Genomic DNA, 24,154 nt, shown 5'->3' with positions numbered 1-24,154 from the left:
CTGCACAGAAAGAGTAAATCCTAAATCCTGGGAGTGGGAACTGTGGTGAACCCACATTCCTGAGTGTGTGAAGTCAGCTAGCAGGAGATCATTGAGGAGAGGGCAAATGAGTGGGACAGGTTTGCAGTGGAAGAATCACCACCATTTACGGGCTAATACTGCCCTATTCCAGTTTACAGCCATACTTGGGGAAACTAAGAATGCCCTCATATCTTAGGTTTCACCTTGCTGGAATTAGGACTCATTCAAGAGTGCAAAGCATGTAGGGAATTAAAGTTTGAACTGAACTTTTAGAGCAGCAGCTGCTGCTGCTTCTACTTCTTCTCTTTCTTCTCCTCCTCCTTCTTCTTTCTCTTCTTCTTCCCCTTCTTCTTCTTCTTCTTCCTCCTCCTTCTCCTTTTTTTCCCTCCCCTAGACAGGGTTTCTCAGTGTTGCTTTAGAGCCTTGAAGGCTGGCCTTGAACTCATAGGGATCCACCTGCCTCTGCCTCCGAGTGCTGGGATTAAAGGCGTGTGCCACCAATGCCCGGCCAGGCAGTTTTCTAAGGAAAATGCCTCCATTGTTTCTGCAAGATGAGACTTGTCCTTACCTTCCAGGTTTCTCTACAGGTCATCAGTAGTCAAAATGAATGGTATGGGTCTAGAACTATCTACACGGTGCTCAGAGCAGAAAGGATTTCTGAGCCTGAAAACCTGGGGACTCTTCCCTTGAAATTCAGTAACATCATTTTGTCTTTATTGCCTCCATCCCCCCAGAAGAATTTTGGCAACAAAATTTGCTATTAGTCTTTATGTTGCTGACTGGTGGATGTATCATATGTGAGCTTTGAGGGAGGTTCATTGCTGTAAGCACTTTGAAGATAGTGTGATATCAGAAAAACAAAACTGCTTTGAACTTGAGCTGGTACATTATTAAGCCCAAAGATATGCAAGATATATGTGGGAAGAGATCTTTAGGGGGCTAGAGATATGGCTCAGTGGTTGAAAAGTGTTTACTACTCTTGCAGAGGATATGAGTTCAATTCCTAGCACAAATTATCTGAAATTCTAGTTCCAGGGGATCTATTACCATTTTTTGACTCTGCAGACACTGTACTTAAAGATATCAACCCACACTTAAACATATACATAATTAAAAGCATTTAAGAAAAATCTGAAGTTTTGAGATTATAGACACAAATAAACATGGCACAGATCAATGAGGAACAGGCAAGGTTGGACATCTTGGGAGAGTCTTAGAGGAAGGAGTTGAGCACTGGGCATGGAATGCCAGTTTCTAGTCAATCCCAGGGTCAGGGTTCATTCACTGTCTCTTGTGACGGGATCATGGGAATAGAAGTAAGAGACAATATGATATAGTCTTAAGGCGTAGCATGTGAATTATATTTATTCATTTTTTGACTTTTTGAAATTGAGAGAATAGTCTCAATTTTGTAGCCCAGGCTGAACTTGAACATTCAACTCTCTTGCCCCAGCCTCCCAAGTTCTGGGATTACAGTTATACAACATCATGCTTGCCCCACCCCCACACCTAACAAGACAAGGGTTGTATGTGCTCAGGGTATTTTTGTGTATGGATGTTTTGTCTACATGTGTGTCTATGCATCACATGTGTGCCTACTGCTCTAGGACTGGAGTTCTAGACAGTTGTGCGTCACCAGTGAGTGTTAGGAATTGAACCCAGGCTCTCTGGAAGAGTAGTCAGTGCTCTTTTTTTTAAATATTTATTTATTTATTATATATATAGTGTCGTGCATATCTGCCTGCAGGCCAGATCTCTTTATTGATGATTGTGGGCTACCATGTGGTTGCAAGGAATTGAACTCAGGACCTCTCGAAGATAACCACTGACTCATCTCTCTGACCAAGTCAATGCTCTTAACAGTTGGGCTATCAGCCGGGTGGTGGCGCACGCCTTTGATCCCTGCACTCAGGAGGCAGAGGCAGGCGGATCTCTGAGATTGAGGCCGGGCTAGTCTGACAGCCTCCAAAACAATACAGAGAAACCCTGTCTCGTAAAAAAACAAAAACAAAAACAAAACAAAACAAAAAAAACAGTTGGGCTATCTTTCCAGCCAGTCCTAGGCACTTTTTGAACTCTATTATGTAGCAGAGGATAACCTTGAACATCTGAGCCTTCTATTTCTACCTCCTAAGTGCTAGGCTTGCAGGTATGTGCAACCATACCCAGCTTTTATTTATTTAGTTTAGTTTTGTTTTTCTTCTTTTTCTTTTTTTCTTTTTTTTTTTTTGGTTTTTCCTTTTTTTAGATTTATTTATTTATGATGCATACAGTATTCTGCCTGCATGTATGTCTTTGGGCCAGAAGAGGGCACCAGATCTCATTACAGGTGGTTGTGAGCCACCATGTGGTTGCTGGGAACTGAACTCAGGACCTTTGGAAGAGAAGTCAGTGCTCTTAACCTCTGAGCCATCTCTCCAGCCCTTTTTTTGGTTTTTTGAGACAGGGTTTCTCTGTGGCTTTGGAGGCTGTCCTGGAACTCGCTTGGTAGTCCAGGCTGGTCTCGAACTCACAGAGATCCGCCTGCCTCTGCCTCCCGAGTGCTGGGATTAAAGGCATGTGCCACCAATGCCCGGCTTGTTTTTTTATTTTTTTTTTCGATTCAGTGTTTCTCTGTGGCTTTGGAGGCTGTCCTGGAACTAGCTCTTGTAGACCAGGCTAGTCTCGAACTCACAGAGATCCACCTACCTCTGCCTCCCGAGTGCTGGGATTAAAGGCATGCACTACCAATGCCTGGCAGTTTATATGTATATATATATTTTAATCTTTTATTATTGTTGTGTAAGACAGGGTTTCACTGTGTATTTCTGGTTGTTCTGGAACTCATCTTGTAGATCAGGCTGACCTCAAACTTGTAGAGATCCCCCTGCATCAGCACTCCAGAGAACTGGGATTAAAGATGTGTACTATTTTGGTTTTTTTTCTTTTTTCTTTTTCTTTTTAGTTATGAAGCTGTTGGCTGTTTGCTTGTTTCTTACTGGCTAACTCTGACTTAACCCATAATTGTTAATCTAAGTATTTCTCTTACTGGAGAAAAGGGTCTGGACCTCTTACTCTGGCGGTCTACATCATGTCTGACTCTGCCTCTCTTTCCCAGAATCCTCCTTGACTCCCACTCCCACCTATCTTGCTTCCCTATTGGTCAACAGTGCTTTATTCAACAACCAATAAGAGTCAGATTTACAGAATGACATCTCCCATCATCTCCTCTTTTCTGTCTAAATAAAAAGAAAGGTTTTAATTTTAACATAGTCAAATTATATATAACAGAACAGTTATCAAGTAAGAACTATAATTACAATATTTTGTCCATTAGCATGTAGTAAGATTTAAAGAAAGTATTTTATCATCTATCCTATCTCATATGTAGCTTATCTTTTATCATAACTAAGGAAAACTATAATTATAACTATCTGTCTTCAACTCCACATCAAAGACCACAGAAGGATAATACATAAACACTAGAATTGACAGAGACATCTTGCTACCTGGACAGTCATCCAAAGTTCCTCTGTAATGTTGGGGCATCCTGCCGGGCGTTGGTGGCGCACGCCTTTAATCCCAGCACTCGGGAGGCAGAGGCAGGCGGATCTCTGTGAGTTCGAGGCCAGCCTGGTCTACAAAGTGAATTCCAGGACAGCCTCCAAAACCACAGAGAAACCCTGTCTCGAAAACCAAAAAAAAAAAAAAAAGTAGGAGAAATATACATATCACAAAATTGACCTTGAATTTGTCTCAATAATGAAAATCCATACCAATACAAAGTACTCATTTCTATATCGTAATCCCCTTTTTCCTTTAAAAAGAGACTGGTTGTGATCATTAACCAATTATAAGCAACCCCATTCAAATGAAAACAAAGATTGATAAACAAGCCAGGCATTGGTGGTGCACGCCTTTAATCTTAGTAATAGGGAGGCAGAGGCAGGCGGATCTCTGTGAGTTCGAGGCCAGCCTGGTCTACAGAGAGAGTTCCAGGACAGCCTCCAAAACAATACAGAGAAACCCTGTCTTGAAAAACCACAAAAAAAAAAAAAAAAAAAAAAGGATGTTGCTCATTCCAAACTGCTGCCTGCTGATAAGGGTGGTGCTGTCCATACCATGGGGCTCATGACAAAACTCAGAAACCTGGCTAAGTCATTGTTTTTGTAAGGTTGTATCATCTTAGCTGTTTTAGATGTTGAATCACTTGGGCCACTGCTTCCGGGGGTCTTGGTTCATCAAACCACAGAAGCCTGGAAGGAATCCACAGCTTTCCTTTTTCGGAGAAAAGGGTCCAGACCTCTTACTCTGGTGGTCTACATTGTGTCTCAGGTTTTTTTGTTTTTGCTTTTTTTTTTTTTCTATTTCGGTATTTTTAAGACAGAGTGTCAGGGCCTGGAGACATGGCTCAACAGTTAAGAGCACTGGCTGCTCTTCCAGGAAACCTGACTTCAATTCCCAGCACCCACATATCAGTTCACAATTGTCTGTAACTATAGATCCAGGAGATCTGGCATCATCACACAGACATATATGCAGGCAAAACACAATGCACATAAAATAAAAATAAATAAATTATTGGGAAAAAAAAGACAGAGTGTCATGTATTCCCAGGCTAGCCTTAAACTTGCTATGTAACTAAAGATGACTTTGAACTCTTAATTTTCCTGCCACTACCTCCTAATTACTTGCATTACAGCCAGGTATTACTATTATATATATTTTTAATTATTGTGCATGTCTGTGTACCATATGCATGCCAGAAGTAGATATGGAACTAGAACTGGAGTTACACATGGTTGTGAGCTGCCATTTGGTTATGGTGTCCTTTGGAAAAGTAGCCAGTATGCTACAACCCTATGTTTTAATTTTTATTGTATCTATTTATTTGTGTATTGTGGAGAAGGGGCATGTATACACAGTGTGCTTGTGGAAATTGGGAAACAAATTATAGAAATCAGTTCTGTCTGTTCACCATGTGGGTCCAGTTCATGAAGCCTGGTAGCAAGTGCCTTTACTCTCTGAGCTATTTTGCCAACCTTGGAGTCTTCTGTATGTATGTGCGAGTGTGCTCGTAAACATTTGTGATTGTGATTTTTAGAGACAGGATCTCATTGTGTAGCCCTGGTTGTGCTGTAACTCACAGAGATACACTAGTCTCTTTTTTGTTTGTTTGTTTTTCAAGACAAGGTTTCTCTGTGTAGCCCTGGCTGTCCTGGAACTCGATTTGTAGACCAGGCTGGCCTTGGACTCACAGAGATCCACCTCCCAAATGCTGGTATTAAAGACCTGCACCACTGCACTTGGTATCAACTTGTTTTTTAAATATTACATTTCAATAAATAAGTTTGGGTAACGGGAGAATTCAGCTCTTCCATAGATGAGGAAAATGTTATCTTTTGGGGCAGGAAATTTCAAACTGTCCATCTGCGTTGGCAGTCTGTCAGTCATTTTTCTGTGTCCTGCAGAAAGTCTCGTAGACTCTTTCATGAAGCAGGAACCCTGAAGGACTATTTGAGTTCAGCAGTCACTTTCCTGTGGGTCCTGCATATCCAGATTATACAGCAACAGTCAAGCAGTCCAGGCAAAAGCAGTTTCTTGCCCAAATGGCTAACCTTGCCATGTTGAAAGCAAACTCCATAACAAGTTTCTTCGATGCCCATCTTCCTCTCAGACATAATTGGTGCTGCCAAGAGCAGATATTTCTCATTGTCAAGAAAAACCCTAGGCCGGGCGTTGGTGGCGCACGCCTTTAATCCCAGCACTCGGGAGGCAGAGGCAGGTGGATCTCTGTGAGTTCGAGACCAGCCTGGACTACCAAGTGAGTTCCAGAACAGCCTCCAAAGCTACAGAGAAACCCTGTCTCGAAAAACCAAAAAAAGAAAAAAAAGAAAAAAAGGAAAAAAGAAAAACCCTAAACCATTTTAAATGCCATTTTCTGAAGTCTTTGAAAGGTTTGAAGACTGTTTATCTCAAATATATTTCTGTATATCTAGAAAATCTAACTTACCTAACTATAAATTCTATTATAAGTAACTATCTATAGTCTGTATTCAATTATGCATTACGTTTTAAAAGATCAGTATAAGCACAATACTTAATCAAGAGGAGAAATATACACATCACAAAATTGACCTTGAATTTGTCTCAATAAATGAAAAACAATACCCATACCATAATTCCCCTTTTTACCATTAAAAAGAGATTGGTTGTAATCATTAACTAATTATAAACAATCCCATTTAAATGAAAACAAAGATTTATAAACAAGATGGGAATTAGGACGTCGCTCATTCCAAACTGCTTCATGCTGGAAGGGGGCACTGTTTATACCATGGGGATCATGACAAAACTCAGAAACCTGTATAAGTCCATATTTTCGGGGTCTGTAAGACTGCATCATCTTAGCTGTTTCAGTTGTTGGAACACCTGGTCCACTGCTTCCGGGGGTCTTGGTTCGTCAAACCACAGAAGCCTGGAAAGTCCTGGCTGTCCTGGAGCTCTCTGTGTAGACCAGGATGTCCTTGAACTTACAAAGATCCTCCTGCCTTTGCCTCCCAAGTGCTGGAATACATGAGGAGGTGCTTAGTGTTACTTCAACTTTTTTTTTTAATTTACTGCAACTTGATATGCCTTGCTTTATTGATACTCATGGGAGATTGCCCTTTCCTGGATGGAGACAGGAATGGATTGGGGAGTGTGGTGGGGGAACAGGGAGAGAGACTGGGAGTAGAGAATGCGGCAGGGGAGGGGAGGCTGCAGCCAGATGTAAAATAAATAGATTAAAGGCATGTGCCATCGCTGCCTAGCTTGGGCTTACTCTTGATGTGCCTGATTCTCTCTATGTTCTGTTCAGAAGAGAGGAGACGAAAAGAGCGGGAAGACCAGATGTATCGTGAAAGGCTACGCACTTTGTTCATCATTGCTGTTGTAATGAGCCTGCTGAATTCCCTCAGTACCAGTGGGGGCAGTATTTCTTGGAGCGACTTTGTCAATGAGATGCTGGCTAAAGGCGAGGTGCAGCGTGTGCAGGTGGTTCCCGAAAGTGATGTGGTGGAAGTCTATCTGCATCCTGGAGCCGTGGTGTTTGGCCGGCCTGTGAGTTGGGGTGAAGGCCCTGGGGAGACTGGGGAAGTTGGGACTATCTCTTTTTCAATCAGCCTTTTGATCCTGGGTTTGTCTGGTTGCCTTTGACAAGATGTGTATAGAATAGGGTTTGCTTCAGGGTTCGAGCAGTGCTTCTTAAGGTGGAACTTAAGAAAGGTAGTCAGAGAAACGCTTGACAGGAAAGACAACTCTGATGGGATGTAGAGTGGAAGAGGTGAAAATAAGTGATAGTTGATTCTAAATAGTATCTTCTGGTATGAGAAGATAAGGAGATGAGACCCAGAAGTTGTGCTGAGCCAATCTGGGTCTCAGCAGGGATGGTTGTGAAGTCAGAGGGAGGGGCTTTGTCTCAGGTAATAAAGGTGTGGGAAAGCAAAGGTAACAAGCAGTTACTGGAAACAGTTTACAACCTAGCCCTTAAGTGGATGCTTGGCAGGGATGGATATAGACATAGATTACGAGTCTGCCCTTGAGGGATGTTAAGTAAATACAAGTCAGTGAAGGACTGGAACTCAGAGAGGACAATGAGGGATCGTGCTCACACCAAGATCCCAGCTTGGGAGTCTTGGAAGAATACACATGATGGGTCAAGGGATGGGGATTCAGATCAGGTAGGAAGCTCACTGTCAGACAGCAGGGATATGCCCCACCCTCAGGGTAAGAGTACTTAGCACCTAACAATTGAAGCTGAGATCAGACTCAGAGGAAAACCAATATGAGGTTAAGTGCCATCCTGGTTTGCTTCAGTTCTTAGAGTCTCTCTTATTTCTCCCAAAGTATCCTGAAAGCATTCTGGCAAGATATTGTCAAGAACATAACTCTCCTGTCCATCTTTCCAGATTGTTTCTATGTGAGCCTTAATTAATTAGGTCTCTGATTTTTTTCCAAGTTAAGAGTTTCTCTATGTAGCTTTAGACCAGGCTAGCCTCGAACTCACAGAGATCCACCTGCCTCTGCCACATTCAGCCAACAGACTCTGAATTTTTTCTTTCATCTCCTTCTCATTTTTTATTTGAAGTTGGGTGGCAGGAGTGTAACTGTGAGAGGCCACCTCACTGCTGTCCCCTGCTTCAAGCAGCTATGCCAGGCTGTAGGCACAGTCTGTATTTGCAGGCTCTACTGACTGGAATGAGCCTATTCTTCCATACAGTATGTTTTCTTTCAACAGACCTGTTCTGCACCCCAAAAGGACTCCTTGAGATTCCTCTTTCCTGGCTGTGGGTGGCGGGAGTGTCATCTGGTCCAGCAAGTTCTATTAGATCAGCTCTGTGCTGATAATTTGTAAGAACTAAGACCATGGAACCAACACCCGCTGTTAAACAACAAAAGCCATGTCCACCTAACCAACCTGCATTATATAACAAGATTACTATCTCACAAAAGAACAGCAAAAATAATAAAACCTGAAACTGGTGACCCAGACTTACCATGGGGATAATTGATTTCCTGCAAGTGATTGTTCCTGTAGTGAGTCCCACATGCCAAGGTAAAATTTTACTTATTGCAAAGAATTTCCGTCAGAAAGGGTATCTCCTGAGACCATCTCTCTAGGTTGGACTTGAGAAAACTAGGCCTTTTTAGGCATGGAAATGCTCTCTACAGTGTCCTCTTTGCAGCCCTCGTGTAATCTAGTCATGTAGCCAGCTCTGTGGGCTGGCCTTTCACTCTGTCTTTGCCCACTCTACATTTTGCCCTCAGCGCCTGGCCTTGATGTACCGGATGCAGGTTGCAAATATAGACAAATTTGAAGAAAAGCTTCGAGCAGCTGAAGATGAACTGAACATCGAGAGCAAGGACAGGATTCCCGTTTCCTACAAGCGGACAGGATTCTTTGGAAAGTATGTTAGTTGTCTGTGGCCTTGACCTAATCCAGCTCGGCTTTGTAATATACAACACAGAACAGACAACAAATCTTGAGGGTGCAGATTTGGAAGTACAAATCCCTAGAGCTTTCACTTTCTTTAGTTGTCTGTGCTAGTCTTGCTTTGTTTGTTTTTGATGTTACCAGATAGGGCTTCTCTGTGGCTTTGAGAGCATGTCCTGGAACTTGCTCTGTAGACTAGGATGGCCTCAAACTCACAGAGATTCGCCTGCCTCTGCCTCCCAAGTGCTGAGATCAAAGGCGTGTGCCACCACTGCCGGGCCCCTGTGGTAGTTCTTTTTTTTTTTTTTGGTTTTTCGAGACAGGGTTTCTCTGTGGCTTTGGAGGCTGTCCTGGAACTAGCTCTTGTAGACCAGGCTGGCCTCGAACTCACAGAGATCCGCCTGCCTCTGCCTCCCAAATGCTGGTATTAAAGGCGTGCGCCACCAACGCCCGGCCCTGTGGTAGCTCTTAATTAAATACACCAGGGTTGCTGTTTTCTATAAAAGAAAATGGAACAGATGGAATAGAAAGGGTTGTATTAAGTAGCAATTCTTTCCGAGGCCTGATAGTACTGTTTAGTATATTGGAAGGGACCTTGGAACCCACAGGCATTGCTAGGCTGACAGTCATAGAAGCCAGTGTCTAAAGAGTGGTTTACTGTGAGTTTGTGACCTGAGATGCAGCAAGCCAGTAGCTAGCTTTGAAAATGACTTGTAATCTGCATAGCCCAGATGCTGAAACCTCCTAACCTGAGGCTGAGCTGATTTTATTGTTAAGTGACAAGGAGGTATGGATGGGGTAGGTGGTCCTCTTCTTCCTTCTCATATTGAGAGCCTAATCCCTAATCACAGTTTGATTTTGTTGAGTCTTTTTTTTTTTTTGGTTTACTAATTGAAAATGACAAAATATAACATGTTAGCCTTAGAAGAACCTGCTTTTGGTGAGCGTTGTCACATAGCAGGGTAGGTAAGCCTTTGTTCACTAGTCTAAACACTTGAAAACCTGTGTGGAAGAGGAAATTTGGTAGCATGGGACAAAGAACATGTCTGCACAACCGTTTGCTTTCTGTCTTGGCCTCATATTTAGAGGTCCCAGCTCCTAAGGTTTACTCATCAGTTGCCTTGACAGTGACTTCCACCCCAATAACTGTCTCTGTCTTTCCTTTTTACCCAGTGCCCTCTACGCCCTGGGGATGACAGCAGTGGGCTTGGCCATCCTGTGGTATGTTTTCAGACTGACTGGGATGACAGGAAGGGAAGGTGGATTCAGTGCTTTCGTAAGTTGGACTGCTGGATGTTTGTGTCTAAGAACGTGAACCCTCTATAGCCTATAGGAAAGTCCTCAGGGAATAGGACTTTTTACAGTGTCTGTGATCATCAGCCTGCTTGCCTGCTTGAGGAGTGTGGGATAGCCGGTATTTCCTGACTGGGGGTCCAGTGACCCCACTGTGTATAGGGAACTATGTTCTGTGTGTCCTTTTTTTTTTTTTTTTTTTTTTTTGCAAAATCCTGTATCAGCTGGGAATGGTGCTCTTACTTTTTTTTCCCTCTTATTGGCTAATAGAGAAACATTAAAAATACTTTAAATACTTTAAAGATGCCAGGCAGTGGTGGTGCACGTCTTTAATCTCAGCACTCGGGAGACAGGCGGATCTCTGTGAGTTGGAGACCAGCCTGGTCTACAAGAGCTAGTTCCAGGACAGCCTCCAAAGCCACAGAGAAACCCTGTCTGGAAAAAAAAACAAACAGGAACAGGCATGATATAGGAAAACTCCCCTTCTACTCTTGGAGTATACCTTAGAAAGTATTCTCTCCCTTCTATGGCTTCTCCATCCCTCAGGCTTAGGCAGGGGTTGTAGGCAGTTCCTTTTCTACCCCTAGTAGTGCCTCTCTGTTTTCACTAAGAATGCAAGTCTATTTCTGACCCCTTAGCTAAAGGAGACTTTTTCATCTGGTGTGCTGTTGGTGATTAACCCGGGCCTTGTTCATGCTAGGTGAACTCTCTACCATTGAACTATGCTCGTTACCCTAAGGAGTTCATGTTTGTCTTTTCCTTCCCTCCTTCTTTCCTTCCCTCCCTCCCTCCTCCCCTTCCTCCCTTCCTTCCTTTTTCTTTCTTTTTTCTGAGATGGGTTTTCACTATGCAGTCCTGATACTCTGTGTAGACCAGGCTAGCATGTAATTTACAGAGGTCTACCTGCCTCTGCCCTGAAAGCTGGAATACAGGATATGAGTCACCAGGCCCAAAAAGTGTTGTTTTGGTTTTTGTTTTTCAAGACAGGGTTTCTCTGTGTAACCATTGCTGTCCTGAAACTTGCTCTATAGACCAGGTTGACCTCAAACTCAGAGATCCATCTGCCTCTGCCTCCGTGGTGCTGGGATTAAAGGTTTACCAGGTCACCACCCAGCTCCAAAGAGTTTTTTTGTTTTTTGTTTGTTTATTATTATTATTATTTTGGGTTTTTCAAGACAGGGTTTTGTTTTGGAGGCTGTCCTGGAATTCACTCTGTAGACCAGGCTGGCCTCAAACTCACAGAGCTCCCCCTGTCTCTGCCTCCTGAGTTCTGGGATTAAAGGTGTGCACCACCAACGCCTGGCTTGTTTTATTTTTTAAGACACGGTTTCTGTTATGGCTCTGGATGTCCTGGAACACACTCTGTATATCAGAGTGGCCTCTAACTCACAGAGATCTGCCTACCTCTGCCTCTGCCTCCCAAGTGCTGGGATTAAAGGCATGACCCATCACCACCCAGCTACATATTTAACTTTTTAAATTTTATTTTTACTTTATGTATATGAGTGTTTTGCCTGCATGTATTTGCATCCTGTACATGCAGTGCATACAGAGACCAGAAGAGAGTGCTGAATCTCCTGAATCTCAAGTTATCAAAGGTTGTCTCTATGTGGGTGCTAGTAATTGAACCTCTGTAGGAAAAAGTGATCTTAACCAGTGAACCATCTCTCCGGTTCTGTTTTTTTAAAAGGCAAATTGTTAGATTACTTCTTTCTAATATAAACATTACAAACCAAAGATTCCCCTTGTGTATTTGAAGTGGTCTGTGATCTCCATTGTAATGGAGGGAATAGGCTGATGGGACACTGCTCCTAGGCTGTAAGAGGAAGCGGCTCCACTGCAGATGGACATATAGGTTTGTGTTAGGTCAGTCAGATAGCAACTACTGCTTTCCTATTTTGCTAGGGATGCTCAGCTTTCTCCCCTGACTCTTTCTGTACAGAATCAGCTGAAAATGGCACGTTTCACTATTGTGGATGGGAAGACAGGGAAAGGAGTCAGCTTCCAAGATGTGGCAGGAATGCATGAAGCCAAATTGGAAGTCCGAGAGTTTGTGGATTATCTGAAGGTGAGACTCATGTCTTAATCCCATGAGAGATGTGAGTAGGTGGTGACACATCTTCTCTCTAAGAAAGAAGGCTATGGGGAGCAGAAACTTTGAGACTGCAATTTGTTCCATGAGTTAGATGTTACATGCTAAAGGTGACATTATCATCTCATAGGTACAATAAAATGTGTCTGTACCATTGGGAGGCAGAGGCAGTCAGATCTCTATGAATTCAAGGTCAGTCTGATCTACAGAACAAGTGCCAGACAGGCTCCAAAGCTACACAGAGAAACCCTACCTAGAAAAACCAAAAAAAGGATGTATCTGTACCTGGTAAACCAACAATGCCCAGTATACAATTGGCCATCAAAAGAGAAGAGTGTAATAGTCTACTTCAACTACACATCTCTTCTTTTGGAGTTGAGACCCTAGGAAGCTCTTTGCTTTTCCTGGAACCATTGAAACTATAGCCGATTCTTAACTATTCTTCTTACGAGTCACTTAAATGTTCTCTGTGAAATGCTGAGTACTTAGTGTCACATTTCTGTTCCTGCCTAGAGCCCAGAGCGTTTCCTTCAGCTTGGTGCCAAGGTTCCAAAGGGTGCCCTGTTACTGGGACCCCCTGGTTGTGGGAAGACACTGTTGGCCAAGGCAGTAGCCACAGAGGCTCAGGTGCCCTTTTTAGCAATGGCTGGCCCGGAGTTTGTCGAGGTAATTGGAGGTAGGTATGAGCTAGAAGTATGGGCAAGTTTATTGGCCTAGTACCTGAGATGACTTTTCACATAACCCTCCCTAACATGGATGGGGAGCTGAGTGGAACAGAGAAGGACAGACATAACCCAAGTTAAAATAAGCTTTGGTCCAAGCTAAGCAGAAGTGGTGGTATACGCCTGTAATTTTCAGCATTTGGGAGGCAGAGGCAGGTGGATCTCTTGAATTTGAGGCCAGCATTGGTCTACACAGTGAGTTCCAGGATATCCAGAGCCACACAAAGAAAACCTGTCTCAAACAAACAAACAAAAAAAAAACCAAAAGCTTTGGTCCACATCCACTTGGCAATTATGTTCTTTTGTTTCTGTTTTGATTTGTGGCTTGGGAAGTCCAGATGGCAAGATTCTCGGCAGAAATTGGCCCGTTAGATATAGGCATCTTTGGTGGAAGATTTTGCTTGGCTGTGACCCGAAAACAGGATTTGATTTCCTTTATCTGCCTATGTTCTGACACTCTGTGTCCCCTCAGGACTGGGAGCTGCCCGTGTGCGAAGCCTCTTCAAGGAAGCCCGAGCGCGAGCCCCTTGCATAGTGTACATTGATGAGATTGATGCTGTGGGAAAGAAGCGTTCTACCTCCATGTCCGGCTTTTCCAACACAGAGGAAGAACAGACCCTCAACCAGCTGCTGGTTGAGATGGACGGTCAGTGCCCAGCTTGCCTCATCATACACTGTGTGCTAGGAGGGGACTGATTCAGAGCAGATGAATCTGGTCACATTTTCATGAGTAGGGGTATTTTCTTTTCTTTAGCCACTGGGGTGTGTGTGTGTGTGTGTGTGTGTGTGTGTGTGTGTGTAAACTTTTGTGTGTGTGTATGTGTGTGTGTTTTTTGTTTTTTTTTTTTTTTTTTGAGATAGGGTTTCTCTGTATTGCTTTGGAGCCTGTCCTGGAACTCACTATGTAGATCAGGCTGGCTTCGAACTCACAGACAGAGATCCACCTGCCTCTGCCTCCTGAGTGCTGGGATTAAAGGCGTGCACCACCGGCGTCACTGTTGTATATTGCTGTCCTCTCTTGCCCTAGTGAGAACATTATACAGATAATATTCTAGATGTTGACATCTAAAAGCAAGTCAGCTTAAGAGTTGTCCATCCATTTTCTACCTTTAAGAAACTTAACTTTGGGGACTGGAGAGAGGACCTCGTGGTTAAAAGTACTTGTTGTTATTACAGAGGATCTGGGTTTGGTTTCCAGCATCCACATGGAGGCTTTCAACCATCTGTAAGTCCAGTTCCTTGGCATCCAGTGCCCTTCTAATCTGCAGGCATCAGGCACACATATGGTGCATATAACATACTTGCAAGCAGAACATTCATAGAGGTAAAATTAGTAAATATAAGGGAAATAAACCTTTTCTTTTTCATTTCTTTCATACTGGTGAGTAAATCCAGGGCTTCACACATGTTAGGTGATCACTGAAATTCAGTAGTCAAATTTGGTCAAAGGGAAGCCAGGACTGTGAGTGGTGACAACTCATAGTGAGGCCTCTAAGCTGCTGAGTCCCCCTCAATTTCTCGGTTGTGTGTCTCTGTGCTCCTGGAGTGAGAGGGTTGAGCGGGGTCTTGCGATTCTTGTGTTACAACAAAGGGTACCCATATGTGACTGTGAAGGAGATTTTTGGACTAACCTCAGTGGCATTGCTTTTCTTTGTAATGAAGAAACCCAGTGAGGGAGATGTGGACTTTATTTTCTTTTGAACTATTTCTAGAAGACTCATCCCTTAAAAGATTTTCTGATAATTACATGAATAAAGTTTATTTGTGTGTGGAAAGGGGTACATTCCATGGCAGGTATATAATCAGAAGATGAATTTTAATGAGTTGGTTCTCTCTTTCCATTGTATGGGTCTTGGGGATCAAACTTAAATCATCAGGCTTGGCAATAAGACCATTTATCAGCTGAGTCATCTCACTGTTCTACTCTCTCTCTCTGTCTGTCTGTCTGTCTGTCTGTCTGCTCTCTCTCTCTCTCTCTCTCTGTCTGTCTCTCTCTCTCTATCTCTCACTCTCTTTCTCTCTCTGTGGGTGTGTGTGGGTATGTGGTAGTGGTATGTTTGGTTTTATTTGATGTAAATGTTTTTATAGTTAAAACATAAAATTGACAATTTTAACCTCATGGTTTTTGTTTTTGTTTTGAGACACGTCTCACTATATAATCCCAGCTGGCCTAGAACTTCTTATGCAGACTAGTCTAATCTGAAATTCACAGGGATTCAATTGCCTCTGCCTCCTAAATGCTAGGATTAAAGTTGTGTACCATCATGACTGGTTTGTTTATTTTTGTTTTATTTTATGAATATGCATGAACATGAAAAGTTCAGAAGAAGTTTTGGTTCCTTGGAGCTGGAGTTAGGGTGCTTGTGAGCTGCTGACAAGAGTTCTGGTACTGAATCATGTCCTCTGGAAGAGCGGCAAGTGCTCTTGCTCTGAACCAACCCTTCAGCCCTTTGGTTTTTGTGTTTGAGATAAGATTTCAATATGTGACTCTACGGCTGGCCTCAAACTCCTGATCCTCCTGCCTCAGCCTCCTGAGGCCTGGGATTACTAGTATGTGACTCCATACCCAGCTTGAGGTTGATCTTTGCGTATTCTTCAATTATAGGTTTTAGGTTTATATCTTATAGAGACACTCTTCCCAAGCCATTTTTTATATTGATGAGAGGCATTTCTTTGGTTTGGTTTTTCAAGTTAGGATTTCTTGTATAACAGCTCTAAGAAGAAAACTTAGCATTGATATGAAAGAGTTTAAACCGAACAAAACCTTTTCAGTCTCTTCAAAGTTTCTTGCTCCTTATGGTCGGTGCCAGCTCCACTGCCCTTATCCAGGTCCAGTGCAGTCTCATGTGGCCCAGAGTGGTCTTGGCTCTGCGTTTCTTCCAGTCTTTTGACGTGGATAGTAACACTCTTTGCAGGACAGTTGTGTTAAAGACATCTTTGGGGGGACTGTGATGTTGAGGTTTTTTTGTGTTGTTTTGTTTTGGAGGGGTTGTTTTGTTTGGGTTTGGTGTTTTTTTTTTCCCCCCCCCCAGACAGGGTTTCTCTGTATAACAGCCCTAGCTATCCTGGAACTAGCTCTGTAGATCAGGCTGGCCTTGAACTCATAGAGATTCACTGAGTGCTGGGATTAAAGGCATGTATCACCACTGATCAGCTGTGTGATGTGTTTTTAAGGCCAGGTGAAACATTTATTTTGATAGGAACAGTTCAATAATATGATGACCCTCAGCGCAGTAAACACTAACACATCCTTGGTGGGGGACTATAAAGTGGAGAGTGATAGGAGAGGACGCATGATATCTTCATACACTGATACATACTTGCACCTACATACATACACATGCATGTGTTTGCACTGCTACCCACACATGCACATGAGAATTCAACTTCTAGCTATTGTGATTCAGATGGGTTGGTGCACATTGGAAGTTATTTCATGAACTGTAAAGTTGCTACAGGTTTAAAAAATCAAAGTACAGACTGGGCAGTGTTAATGCCAGCAGAGGCAGGCAGGTCTCTGTGAGTTCAAGGCCAGCCTGGTTTACAGAGCAAGTTCTAGGACAGCTAGGGCTATACAGAGAAATCCTGTCTCAAAAAACTCAAAATAAATAGTAAATGACCAAAGGGTTATTCTAACAATGAAGAGGAAAAGTTATATTGTTGAGAAGATATGAGAATGGTTACATATAGAGCTGCTGCACAGCCCTCCTATTTCCTGTCCCTTTTGTTGTCCAGTTGTCTGTCCACATATAAGTTCAGAGCTGGTGGCAGGAGCAACAAAGACCTAACAGCTGCTTTGCACACCAACAGCAGGTGCTCAGTGTCAAGTTTACAGAGCACTAAATGCTTTGGGAGATACGGGTGGAGTAGTTCCCTGTGGAGAACAGCGTGCTGCTAGAAACTCATGGAAACTGTCAGACCAGGCCCAGGAACCTGGCATGAAGGTCTTTCCTGTCTCAGCTATGGCTCTGTGATTTGTGCAGTGAGGCTGAACACATATCCCTCATCCTTCTGAACCAGGCATCCTTGATCATGAAGAACACTCCAATGAACCCTTCTCCTGTGGCTCTTTTCCTCCTCAAAGATATATTTTATTAAACAGGGGCTTAAATGAATTTCATAACATTACTACTGAACTAGAAAATTAAATCTGTTAGCCAGTTTGTTGCTTCAGACAGCTTTACAAGGATAGAGACCCATCTTTCTCAAGAACTTTGAGTCTACTAGAAAGCATGACATTTTTCTGAGCTGAATTTCTCTGAACTACCATAAAAATAGCTATTTGTCCCCCAGGGTTGGCTGAGGAACTGGTTTCTTGTCAAGTTGGCCCAGCACTAACAAGTCTCTTTGTGCTCTCACAGCTGTGTACACTGGTTCCTTCAGATGCTCTGAGACTAGTCTTTGTTGTCTTCTCAGGAAGAGCAATTTCTGTTCATTGAAGTGCAGAGGAGGGAGCTGAGCGGATGTTGTGCTGGTCGTGGGAAAAACTCAAGGGAATGAGAAATCCCAGTCATAGAGGCCTAAGCACAGGTGCTATGGGCATTTCTGGGACTGTAAAGTTTATACAAGAGAGCCTAAGGCAAGAGCACCAGCTTCCCACTTGGTTACCACAAGTAACCATAGCTGTACTTTTAGAGGAAGGGTGTTTTAACATGGAGTGTTCTGCTGTAGTATATATATATCTTGTACAAGTTTTTGTTTGGGGAAACACAAATACAGAGTGTGAATGCTGATTCCACATGGGAATCATTTGAAAATCCTAACAGGGACAAGCATGATGGTTCACACTCTTAATCCTTAGTCCTAGTTCCTGGGTGGCAGAGACAGGTAGATCTCTGTGAGTTTGGGGGTAGCCTGGTAATAGCAAGCTCCAGGCTAGTCAGAACTACATAGTGAGACCCTGTTTCAAGGGAAAAGAAAAATCTTAATAGGGCTTGGGGAGTGGCTCAGTGACAGAGCTCTTGCCTTGTATGCATGAGATACTGGTTTATATTTTAAAAACTGCGAGCTGGTCAGGTGGTGGTGGTGCATGCTTTTAATTCCAGCACTTGGGAGGCAGAGGTAGGTGGATCTCTGTAAGTTCCAGACCAGCTTGATCTACAAAGCAAGTTCCAGGACAGGCCCCAAATCTACACAGAGAAACCCTGTCTCGAAAAACAAACAAAACAAAACAAAACAAAACAAAACAAAAACCGAAAGGAAGGAAACAGGCTGGAAATATGACTCCACAGTTAAGAGCACTTGTTCTAACCAGTCATGGTGGAGTGCATGCCTTTAATCCCAACACTCAGGAGGCAGAAGTGGTCAGATCTCTGTGAGTTCAAGGCTACCTCATCTACAGAGGAAATTCTAGTGTCACATGGTGAGACCCTGTCTCAACAACTACAACAAACAAAAAGAATACGTGTTGCCCTTGCAGAGCAACCATCTGCAACTCCAGTTCCAGAGGCTGGGACACCCTCTTCTACATTGACCAGGCACACACATTGTGCACATACATGCATATAGGCGAAACACTCATACACATAAACAACAGAAAGGGAATCTAATTAAAATTTTAAAATAGTAATTAGAAAGGAAGGAAGAAGACAGATGAAGTGGTACATACTTGCATTTCAGCATTCAGGAGGCTGAGGCAGAAAGATCTGTAATCTGAAGTCAGCCTGGGCTCTATAGTGAGGTCTTACCTAAAAAACAAACATTCCAGCACTTGGGAGGATGAGAAAGGTGAATTTCTGTGAGTGCAAGGTCAGTCTGGTCTACATAGATAGTACCAGGATAGCCAGAGCTTCATAGAGAAACACTGTCTCAGCCCCCCTTCCCACCCCCTCCCCACCCCACTCCCCAAAAACATTAAGAAAGCATTATCACAGCCATGTTTACTTATTGTTTATTTTTACCTACACCTGAGTTTGTGGGTTGACTTTTGTTTTTTGTTTTATATTTTATTTATTTATTGTGTATACAGCCTTCTGCCTGCATGCCAGCAGAGGGTACCAGATCTCATTCAAGGTGGTTGTAAGCCACCATGTGGTTGCCGGGAATTGAACTCAGGACCTCTGGAAGAACAGTCATTGCTCTTAACCGCTGAGCCATCTCTCCAGCCCAAAATAGACTAGTCAGGTGCAGTAGTGAGAAGGGGGGTAAGTATAGAACATAAGTTCAATCTGTAACTGACTGTGAACAATCAATTGAGATAACTCACTACCTTCGGACCAGCCTGATTTTTGTTTTTGTTTTTGTTTGTTTGTTTGTTTTTTGGTTTTTTGAGACAGGGTTTCTCTGTGGCTTTGGAGGCTGTCCTGAAACTAGCTCTTGTAGACCAGGCTGGCCTCGAACTCACAGAGATCCGCCTGCCTCTGCCTCCCAAGTGCTGGGATTAAAGGCGTGCACCACCACTGCCTGGCCGGGGTTTTTTTTTTTTTTTTTTTTTTTGGAGACATATTTTCTCTGTGTAGCCTTGGCTACCCTAGAACTTACTCTGTAGACCAGGCTGGCCTCAAACTCACAGATCTGCCTGCCTCTGCCTCTCAAGTCCTGGGATCAAAGGCGTGTGACACCATCGCCTAGCCTGACCTTGTAATTTTTTAAAAATTATATTTTATTTACATTCAAGGGTAGAGAATATGCATATATTCCACAATATACATGTAGAAGAAAGAGGACAAATTGTCTGTTCTCTTCACTTGGGATCTTGGATGTTGAACTCAAATTGTCAGAAAACTCTCTTACCCACTGAACCATCTTGCTGACCTTGCCATAGCTTTTAGGCATCTAGGTAGCCCAATCCTTACAGTAGAAGTGAGTGTATTTTGCACAGTTTGCAGGATACATATCCTCATAACTATGTCAGGTGAGTGAGTAACAGAACAGACACAGCCTGGGATTCAATTGTTATATCATACCCTACTGGTAAATACCTATTCTTCTAATCACTCAGACTGCTTATTACCCTTCAATGGAGTCATTAACATTTCAGGTCAGACTATGGCCCAGGAGTTCAGTTTGGTTTTTAGCTGTGGGTCCTCTGCTTCTGTCAGCCACTGGATGAGGGTTCTAGGATGGCATATAAGGTAATCATCAGGGAGGGCTTTTAAGGTAGCCTTAATGCCAGTTGGTATCATTTTTGTAGATCTGTGAAGATGTCACTAGTGCCAGATCTCTCCTCCAACTTATAATGGCTCCCTCTATTATGGTATCTCTCATCCTTCTCTCCTCTATTCTTGCCCTGGCTCAACCTTCCTGCTCCCCCCCTCACCCAACCCCTGTGTCCTCTTCTCCCCTCCTCTTCTCCCCCTCTCTTTCTCCCATCTCCCTCTTCCCTCCCCCCTGCTCCCAATGACTTTTTAAATTTTTTTTATTTAAATGAAAAACAATCCTATTTTACATACCAATCCCAGTTCCCTCTCCCTCCCATCTTCCCACTCCCCCACCATCTCCCATCCCATCCCCCCATCCACTCCTCAGAGAGGGTGAGGCCTCCCTTGGGGGATCATCAAAGTCTGTCACATCATTTAGGGCAGGACTGAGGCCCTCCTCCCTGTATCTAGGCTGAGAGAGTATCCCTCCATAGGGAATGGGCTCCAGTCCTGAAATTCACAGGCAAATGGATGTAATTAAAGAAACCATCCTGAGTGAGGTAACCCAGACACAGAAACACAAACATGGTATGTACTCACTAATAAGTTGGTATTAGACATAGAACAAAGGACAACCAGCCTACAACCCACAACCACAGGGAAGCTAGGAAACAAGGAGGACCATAAGAGAGACATTCATGGGCCCCCAAGAAGGGGTAATGGACAAGGTCTCCTGAGCATCTGGCTTTTACATGAGTCCTGAAAATTTAAACATCAAGTCCTTATGCTTGCATAGCAAATGTTTTTTTCTGAATGAACCATCTCTCCAGCATGTTGTAATTTTTTTGTTTAGTTTTTGTTTGTTTTTTTTGGGGGGGTGAGGAGAACAAGGTCTTACTGTGCAGCTTTGGCTGGCCTGGAACTTACAGAGTTCCATTTGCCTCTGCCTCCAAAGGCAGGGATTAAAGAAATATGTTATCATTCTCAGCTCGTTGTGTTTTGATACAGGGTCTCTTGTAGTCTAGGCTGGCTTTGAACCTCCCTTGTAACTCAGGGTGATTTTGATTCTCTTACGTCACTCTCTAAAGTGATGGGGATGCAGATGTGTGCTATCAGTTCTGGCTCCTTAATTTATTTTTTTATTTTGAGATAAACTCTCACTAGTTTTCTAATATGGCCTTGCACTTGCCATCCTCCTGTCTCATCCTTCCAAATATCTGGGTACAGGCCTGGTACACTTTTGTATATAATCTGTGTAATTTTAGATTTCCAGGGCACCTGGACAGAAGACATTTAAGAAGCATGAGTATGCTGGGTGTAATGGAATATACCCTTAATCCCATACTCAGAAAACAAAGGCAGGCAGAGGCCAGTTTGATCTGTATAGCAGGCTTCAAGCCAACCAGGGCTACTGAGATTGATAGTATCTCATTAAAACAACCAAAAGAACCAGAGCATGAAACCAGGAAGGTCTTTGGGCAGAATGTTTTGTGTGGATCTCCCTTAGCTACCCTATCTCTAGCCTCTCATCTTCTTGCCTTCTGTGTTATTATCACTCTAACAATGGCTCAGGTGTCCAGAGGAACCTTGGAGCTATGGCAGAAGGTAGTTTCTGTGGTGCCTATTTGAGTCTGATATCATTTTAAACAATGAGCACTGTTTCTAGGCATCTGCTTGGCTTTGGCAAGGTGACCTTCTGCCTTGCTCTGCCCTTGAAGGCTCAGTGGATATTGTCACTATTATGATTTGTCAAGTTTAAAGTGTGAAAAGGAGGATGATTTTCCTCCCTCCCTCCCTCCTTCCCTCCCTCTCTTCTGAGACTCTCATGTATCCTAGACCTAGAATGCAGTATGTGGCTGAGGGTTACCTTGAACTTCAGATCATCCTGCCTCCAGAGAGCTAGTGTTTACAGGTATGTGCCACCATGCCTGGTTTATGTGATTCTGAGGATTGAACCCAGGGCTTCCTGCATAGTAGACAAACACTCTAGCAGTTGACCTACATTCTCAGCCTCCTTCCCAACTTCTTTAGAAAGAAAGTTCTTAAAGTTGTTGTTGTTGCTGCTGTTTTGTTTGTTTTGGGAGGAGGTCTCTATGTCTTGGCTCTCCTGGAACTTGCCAGGTAGTCCAGGCTGACCTAAAACTCACAGATACTCTCTTGCCTCTGCCTCCCAAATGATGGGAGTAAAGTGGTATGCAACACCACACCTGGCTATAAACCTTTTTGTGTAGTTGATTTTTTTTTCCCCAGTCAAATCTAGTCAAGCATCTGGGGTGGTTTCTGAACCATTTTTCAAAAAACGATAGGTGTACAAATATTTTGCCTGTGTTTATATATGTGTACTACATGTGTGCCTTGTGCCTATGGATGTCAAAAGAAGACAGACCTCCTGGAACTAGACTTAGAGATAATTGTGAGCCACCTGATGTAGGTGCTGGGAACAAAACCTGGGTCCTCTGCAAGAGTAGCACTGTTTTTAACCGCTAAGTCATCTCTCCAGCCCCACTTTTAATATCTTGCACAAGAAACCTCATGCCTAAACCCAGGTATTAAACTGTTTAGATATCATGGTAAAAATGGCTGCAGCTCAGCAAGAACAATAGCTCCTTGGGATGAACCTTTACTACTCCCTTGCCAGGGATGCCACCTGCGTCTCCTGGAGGTTTTGAGCAGTTCTGCCTCCACATATGACCAAGGGAAACTGCTGTTGTTGGAAAACAAACAAACACCTTCATACTTGGGCATGACTTTGGAAGCCATTGGAAAGGTGCCTCCACCTCATCATCCTGTTCAGAAGGAATCTGGAGTTCTTTTTTTTTCCCTGAACCTTTAGTTTTCCCCTGGTATGTCCTGAATTGGGTAGTCATTGGGAAAAGTCATTTTGTTGAAATTTCCCACCTCAAAGGCCACTGTCTGCTATGTTCTCTCAGGAATGGGTACCACAGACCATGTCATCGTCTTGGCATCCACGAATCGAGCTGATGTTTTGGACAATGCTCTGATGAGGCCAGGTCGACTCGATAGGCATGTCTTCATTGATCTTCCCACTCTTCAGGTCAGAACTGCTGGGAAGGATGGGGCAACCAGTTTTCCATAGCACATTTCTTGTGGCCTAGGCCACAACCTTCCTTCCCTGCCTGAGACAACAAGTTCTAGTTTTATAGTTGTCATAGTTATTTTCTCTAGGTCCTAGGCTTGGTGTGATACTACTATGATTCTTGGTGCCCAAGTAAGTGTTGATGACCCCTCTGGGCACCATGATACCCAATGTCATTTTGTAGTTGTTTTGGTTTGGTTTTTGAAATAGAGTCTTACTATGTAGCCCAGGCTGGCCTTGAACTTATGATTTTCCAGCTTCTACTTATTTCACTGCTGGGATTACAGGGTCCTGATAATGGGGCTTGCTCAGTATTTACTCACTGCTTTTTCTTAGTTTCACAGTGAGCTCATTTGCCCAGTGTGTTGTATCTTACTTGAGTGTGTGGAGTTGACTGCACTGGTCTAGGTTGAGGTGGCTTTTTATTTTTTGTTTTGTTTTGTTTTTTGAGACAAGGTTTCTCTGTGTAGCCCTGGCTATCCTGGAGCTCTTCTGCAAACCAAGCTGGCCTCAATCTCAGAGATCCATTTGCCTCTGCCTCCCAAGTGCTAGGAATAAAGGTGTGAGCCACCACTGCCTGGCTTAGTTGAGTTTTGTAGTAAATTCTTTTGAAATAAAAATGAAGGCATCTCTCCTTTCCATCTTGAATTTTGTGAGAAGTCTTGAAATTTTTCATCCCTCCCTCTTAGATTTATTTATTTATGCATTTCTATGTATATGAGAGTTTGTCTGTATGAATGCATCTATACCATGTGTGTGCCTAGTACCAGAGGAGGACAAAAGAGAGTATCAGATCCCTTGGGTCCTCTATAACTAGAGTTACAGATAATTGTGAAACTACCATGTGGATACTAGGAACCGATCCCAGGTCCTCAGAAAGAGCAACATGCTCCTAAG

At 43.2% G+C, this 24,154-nt stretch overlaps 1 protein-coding gene across 3 annotated transcripts in view; it reads left to right on the top strand.

The window, feature by feature from the left end:
- Spg7 (SPG7 matrix AAA peptidase subunit, paraplegin) overlaps positions 1-24,154 on the top strand; it is a 44,001-nt gene that overhangs the window by 7,700 nt on the left and 12,147 nt on the right. For 2 of the 3 annotated variants that reach the window (XM_040735273.1, XM_005073142.4), the window contains exons 4-10: positions 6,860-7,101; positions 8,809-8,948; positions 10,148-10,250; positions 12,210-12,335; positions 12,873-13,035; positions 13,554-13,727; positions 23,091-23,215. In XM_040735273.1, coding sequence (XP_040591207.1) covers positions 6,860-7,101; positions 8,809-8,948; positions 10,148-10,250; positions 12,210-12,335; positions 12,873-13,035; positions 13,554-13,727; positions 23,091-23,215 — 1,073 coding nt within the window. The remainder of the gene's footprint in view (positions 1-6,859; positions 7,102-8,808; positions 8,949-10,147; positions 10,251-12,209; positions 12,336-12,872; positions 13,036-13,553; positions 13,728-23,090; positions 23,216-24,154) is intronic. The other variant, XM_021229020.2, reaches the window with a different exon arrangement.

The sequence above is a fragment of the Mesocricetus auratus genome, unplaced genomic scaffold (genome assembly GCF_017639785.1).
Source record: "Mesocricetus auratus isolate SY011 unplaced genomic scaffold, BCM_Maur_2.0 Super-Scaffold_6723, whole genome shotgun sequence".
NCBI classification, from domain to species: Eukaryota; Metazoa; Chordata; class Mammalia; order Rodentia; family Cricetidae; genus Mesocricetus; species Mesocricetus auratus.
This window is presented reverse-complemented; position numbering and strand designations above follow the sequence as displayed.